This window comes from Somniosus microcephalus, chromosome 12, assembly GCF_052327205.1.
Source record: "Somniosus microcephalus isolate GS21.2 chromosome 12, FLI_Smic_1.0, whole genome shotgun sequence".
Classification (NCBI taxonomy): domain Eukaryota; kingdom Metazoa; phylum Chordata; class Chondrichthyes; order Squaliformes; family Somniosidae; genus Somniosus; species Somniosus microcephalus.
The window spans coordinates 922466-928977 of NC_140998.1; the positions used below are offsets into that span (position 1 = coordinate 922466).

General features: G+C 49.0%; 1 protein-coding gene across 1 annotated transcript in view; it reads left to right on the forward strand.

Moving 5' to 3' along the window:
• pomt2 (protein-O-mannosyltransferase 2) overlaps positions 1–6512 on the forward strand; it is a 242484-nt gene that overhangs the window by 119677 nt on the left and 116295 nt on the right. Inside the window, exons 11-13 of the mRNA XM_086002508.1 lie at positions 1872–1932; positions 2024–2102; positions 4960–5111. Of these exons, the coding sequence (XP_085858634.1) occupies positions 1872–1932; positions 2024–2102; positions 4960–5111 (292 nt within the window). The remainder of the gene's footprint in view (positions 1–1871; positions 1933–2023; positions 2103–4959; positions 5112–6512) is intronic.

A 6512-nucleotide genomic window follows, 5' to 3' on the forward strand; every position in this document is an offset into this window, starting at 1 on the left:
TTGTCCTCCACACCATTAGTTGTAATTTGATTTGCCCAGTCAATATGTAGATTAAAGTCCCCCATGATTACCATATTACCCTTGTTACATGCACTTCTAATATCTTGATTAATACAGTGCCCTACATTACCATTACTGTTTGGTGGCCTATACACAACTCCCACCAATGTTTTCCTCCCTTTGCTGTTTCTTAGCTCCACCCAAACTGATTCCAGTTCTACATCACGATCTGCCAAGCCAAGATCTTTTATCTGCACCGTACCGATCTCATCCCTTATTAACAGCACTACGCCACCTCCTTTTCCTTTTTGTCTGTCCTTCCTAAATGTTGAGTACCCTGGAACATTCAGTTCCAGCTTTGGTTACCCTGCAACCATGTCTCTGTAATGGCAATTACATCATACCCATTTGCTTCTATTAGTGCCATTAATTCATCCACCTTGTTGCGAATGCTACGTGCATTTAGATAAAGTGTCTTCAACTTTGCCTGTTTAATATTTTTCTGCACTTTGACCCTCTTTACTGTTGGCCTTTGTTTCTGCTCCCTACTAGTTTTGCTAACTACTTTTCTAACTTTCACTTCCAGCTTTGTTTCTTTCCGTTCTGGGCCCACACTTAGGTTCCCAGCCCCCTGACAAACTAGTATAAATCCTTCCCAACAGCACTAGCAACCCCCCCTCGGCGAGCTCGGCCAGTGGTGGTGCTACCGAGCCACTCTTGGTGATGGACATTGAAGTCCCCCACCCAGAGTACATTCTGTGCCCTTGCTCCTCTCAGTGCTTCTTCCAAGTGGTGTTCAATATGGAGGAGTACTGATTCATCAGCTGAGGGAGGGCGGTAGGTGGTAATCAGCAGGAGGTTTCCTTGCCCATGCTTGACCTGATGCCATGAGACTTCATGGGGCTCGGAGTGAATGTTGAGGACTCCCAGGGCCACTCCTTCCTGACTGTATACCACTGTGCCACCACCCCTGGTGGGTCTGTCCTGCCGGTGGGACAGGACTTACCCAGGGACGGTTATGGAGGAGTTTGGGACATTGGCTGAAAGGTATGATTCTGTGAGTATGACTATGTCAGACTGCTGCTTGACTAGTCTGTGGGACAGCTCTCCCAATTTTGACACAAGTCCCCAGATATTGGTGAGGAGGACTTTGCAGGGTCGACTGGGCTGGGTGTGCCATTGTCGTGTCCGTAGCCGGTGCTGAGGTCGATGCTGGGTGGTCCGTCTGTTTTTTTTTACTGTTTTTTGTAGAAGTTTTTTTTACAACTGAGTGGCTTGCTAGGCCATTTCTGAGGGCAGTGAAGAGTCAACCACGTTGCTGTGGGTCTGGAGTCACATCGGCCAGATCAGGTAAGGACGGCAGATTTCCTTCCCTAAAGGACATCACTGTTGGATACTTGTGTGGCGGTTAAAATGTAGGCTTGGCGGAGAAGCAACAGCATGGTTTTACCATTCAAGCAGCCGTCTTAGGGGAATTCCACGGCAATGAGGCTGTTAATGGTTAATTGAATATTTTCATGTTGACAGGACCATCGCGTGGTTTTCATTCTGGAACGTATTGAATCTAATGATGCTGCAATAGAGGGCAGGTTATTTACTGTTTAGTTATTTAGAAATTCCTGATATCGTCACGTTCTTCATTAAGATCTGTTTTTGTTTATGTGGATTTGATAAGTCCTGGAAACAAGCCCTTGAATAATGTTTGTGCCGTGCATTCGCCATTATCTGGCTTTGTGTTTGAGGTGTCTAAAAGCTGAAGATGTCGATGAACATTAGTTGTTTGCGAAGGAGTATCAAAAAACTTGTATGTGAAGTAATCTTTGAGAGCTGCACATCATTTGATTCCTTGTTGCCTCTGACTCCTTTCACAGATCCCGATGACTCGGCCCAACACGTTCGACACGGCGATGTCTTCAGACTTGAGCACAGAGAGTAAGTCTGGGAATGGGTGATCCCTCACTGTTTCACTTTAATAACAGAGCTCCATCCTGCAGGCTCATATCTGCCGTTTTTTGTTTGACAGAACATCTCGGAATATGCACAGTCACCAGCATGAGGCACCACTAACGAAGAAGCACTTTCAGGTCACAGGATATGGAATAGTAAGGAACAATCAAGGACTTTGGCTTGGATTGAGCAAGTTACGGAGTGTCTTTAAAAGGAAACACTAGGGATCTTGGAGTCTGTTACGGTCATTGGGCCCACCTGGGGCCAAGACATTGTGGTGGCAAAACAGCAAGAGGCGTCAAGCGTAGGTCCCTTGCAGTCAGAATCAGGGGAATTTATCATGGGGAACAAAGAAATGGCAGACCAATTAAATACATATTTTGGTTCTGTCTTCACAAAGGAGGACACAAATAACCTCCCAGAGATGTCAGGGAACATAGGGTCTGATGAAAGGGAGGAACTGAAAGAAATCAGTATTTGTAGGGATATGGTGTTAGGGAAATTGATGGGACTGAAGGCCGATAAATCCCCAGGGCCTGATAATCTACATCCTAGGGTACTTAAGGAAGTGGCCCTAGAAATAGTAGATGCACTGCTGGTCATCTTCCAACATTCGATGGAATCTGGAACAGTACCCATGGATTGGAGGGTAGCTAATGTTACCCCACTATTCAAAAAAGGTGGTGGAGAGAAAATGGGGATTACAGATCGGTAACCCTGACATCGGTAGTGGGGAAAATGCTGGAGTCCATTATAAAAGATGTAATAGCAGAGCACTTGGAAAGCAGTGACAGGATCGGACAAAGTCAACATGGATTTACAAAAGATAAATCGTGCTTGACTAATCTACTGGAATTTTTTGAGGATGTAACTAGTAAAATAGATAAGGGAGAACCAGTGGATGTGGTGTATTTGGACTTTCAGAAGGCTTTCGATAAGGTCCCGCGTAAGAGATTAGCGTGTAAAGTTAAGGCACATGGGATTGGGGACAAGGTATTGACTTGGATAGAGAACTGGTTGGCAGACAGAAAGCAAAGAGTTGGAATAAACGGGTCTTTTTCCGAGTGGCAGGCAGTGACTAGTGAGGTACCGCAGAGATCAGTCCTTGGACCCCAGCTATTCACAATATATATTAATGATCTAGACAAGGGAACTAGATGTAATATCACCAAATTTGCAGATGACACAAAGCTGGGTGGGCGTGTGCTGTGAGGAGGATGCCGAGAAACTACAGGATGATTTGGACAGGTTGGGTGATTGGGCAGAAGCATGGCAGATGCAATATAACGTGGATAAATGTGAGGTTATCCACTTTGGTGTCAAAAACAGGAAGGCAGATTATTATCTGAATGGCAATTGTGCTGCCTTTCTTTAGGAATTTATGTTAGTTTTCCAGTTAATTCAGGGGTTTGAGTAATTTGGGTCGATTTCCATTGTGTGCCGCCACCTAGTGGATATTTGAGGGCAGAATAGCAATAGATTGGGAGATGGGTAAGTGCAACGAGACCTGGTTGTCCTTGTGCACCAGTCGCTGAAGGTAAGCATGCAGGTGCAGCAGGCGGTTAAGAAGGCAAATGGTATGTTGGCCTTCATAGTGAGAGGATTTGAGTACAGGAACAAGGATGTCTTGCTGCAGTTGTACAGGGCCTTGGTGAGACCACACCTTGAGTATTGTGTGCAGTTTTGGTCGCCTTATCTGAGGAAGGATGTTCTTGCCATGGAGGGAGTGCAGCGAAAATTTACCAGGCTGATACCTGGGATGGCAGGAATGACGTATGAGGAGAGATTGGGTCGATTGGGCTTGTACTCGCTGGAGTTTAGAAGAATGAGAGGGGATCTCATTGAAACTTATAAAATTCTGGCAGGACTGGACAGACTAGATGCAGGAAGGATGTTCCCGATGGTTGGGGAATCCAGAACCAGGGGTCACAGTCTTCGGATATGGGGTAAGCCATTTAGGACAGAAATGAGGAATTTCTTCACCCAGAGAGTGGTGAACCTGTGGAATTCTCTACCACAGAAGGCAGTAGAGGCCAATTCATTAAATATATTCAAGAAAGAGTTGGATATATTTCTTAAGGCTAAAGGGATATGGGGAGAAAGCAGGGACAGGGTACTGAATTTGGATGATCAGCCATGATCGCATTGAATGGCGGAGCAGGCTCGAGGGGCCGAATGGCCTACTCCTGCTCCTATCTTCTATGTTTCTATGTCACAGGGCTTCATAATATCCAAGGCTAAGAGGACGAGGTTATTTTGTGGAGAGGGCATTATGGGATTATTGGTTGAGGTATTTTCAAGGGCAGGCATGAATACCCTGGTGGGGCACTCGGGTAAAGAAAACAGGCATTGTTTATATCCATTGAACTTGTGGTATTTTCTCACTGAAAAGAGACGGTTGAGAGGTGATGTGATTGCTGTTTATAGAATTCTAAAGGGACTAGATAATGTAGACCATGACCAACTGTTTCAACCTTGTCCAGAACAGTGGAATCGGAGGACACGCCCTGCGCTTGAAGAGGGTATATCAAAGCTAATCTGTGGCGTGGAAACAATATTTCAGTGAGTGAGTGGTCAATCTATGGCGCAGACTCCCTTGGGAGACGGTGGAAGCAGTTAGTATTGATTCATTCAAATGCAAATTAGATAGATTTCTTTCAGAAAATAACATTTTGGGATATAATGAGTAATTTGAGACATGACGTGTGGGGAGTGTCGTTTGCTCGAGAGGAACAGTGACTTTGGACCTCTGGTTCCCAAAGCTCTCCACCACTGGGGGTTTTCCTCGCTTCATGCCTGGGTCTGTTGTAGACTCATTGATAGAGATTGATCACTGTGATTAGTCAACAACTCCATTATCGTTGTATCATGGGACTACCAGGATGGTAGAAGGCGAACTAGACGGACCTGGGTTCCTGTGTAACTCAGTGGTGTACAGGGACAAGAAATAACTGCTCGGATGAAGTGGAATTCTCCTTCTGATGATTGAAGGGTGTTTTTGTTTATTTACAGAATGGAACTGGAGATTCAAATGATTTCTGGAGAATTGAGGTGGTTGGGGGACAGAATGGGGATCTGATTAAAGTTCTGAGAAGTAAAATTCGACTAATCCATGTGGCAACTGGCTGTGTCTTGTATTCCTCTGGGAAATCCCTGCCCAAGTGGTGAGTCTGTTATTGGCTGATCCAAGTATGTCTTCTGCAAACCATCAGCTCATTCATAGGAAATGTTGTGTAGGTACTTTGCGATATAGGTGCATGACCCATGTAACCCTGATATCCCATATCTATATATATAAAAGAGCTCTTCTGTCTGTCTGTCCATCCGTTCTCTATACGTCTGAAAGTTACAGAGCGTACCGACGCGCGCGTCGCCTCAAAAGAAAGCTTGCGATTCCGGACCGGTCATAGGCGTATTTACGTTTCGGCCGGACAAAAATCCCGCCCGCGGTATCCCAAAAACGTTCAGCGTTCCGCTCATTAGCATCTCATTAGCGACCGTGTGACGTCGAGGTCCACCAATCGGACGGCGGGTTCCTTCCTACAGTTGAGTGTCGAGTGACTCGACAATTGACCAATCCTACGCTTCGGTGACCTGACCGGTCGACCAATCGGTGCGTGTGTGGGCGGGCCTTATCCTTCTGAACCGAGGTGAGTGGCCGCCATCTTGATTTTTCACAATTTTTTCCCCCACACTTTCTGTGTGTAAGGAAACTAAGGTAAATATTTTAATGATGTGTTAGGGAATTAAATAACAATTTAATGGGGGGGGGGGGGAGAGCCTCGGGAAATCGCCGGCGGGGGGGGGAGGAGAGCCTCGGGAAATCGCCGGGGGGGGGGGGGGAGAGCCTCGGGAAATCGCGGGGGGGGGAGAGCCTCGGGAAATCGCGGGGGGGGGGGGGGGGGAGAGCCTCGGGAAATCGCGGGGGGGGGGAGAGCCTCGGGAAATCGCGGGGGGGGGGGGGAGAGCCTCGGGAAATCGCGGGGGGGGAGAGCCTCGGGAATTCGCGGGGGGGGTGGAGAGCCTCGGGAAATCGCGGGGGGGGGGGGAGAGCGCCTCGGGAAATCGCGGGGGGGGGGGGAGAGCCTCGGGAAATCACGGGGTGGGGGGGGGGAAGAGCCTCGGGAAATCGCGGGGGGGGGAGAGCCTCGGGAAATCGCGGGGCGCCCGCACTGATTGCGCATGCGCCGCCCGCACTGACCGCGCATGCGCCGCCCGCCCGCCCACAGCGGCCGTCCATCAGCCGCGCGATACGCGGGGGACCTCAGCTCCGGACCTCAGGCGCTAGGCAGGGGGAGGGGCCGGAGAGAGGGACAGAGGGGAGGGAGAGGAGGGGGAGGGAGAGGAGGGGAAGGGAGGGGAGGGTGGGATAGGACAGGGAGAGGGAGAGGACATGACAGGGAGAGGGGGGACACACAGGGGCAGGGAGACCAAGCGCCCCAAAATTGCCCACTGACCGCGCATGCGCCGCCCGCCCGCCCACAGCGGCCGTCCATCAGCCGCGCCATACGCGGGGGACCTCAGCTCCGGACCTCAGGCGCTAGGCAGGGGGAGGGGCCGGAGAG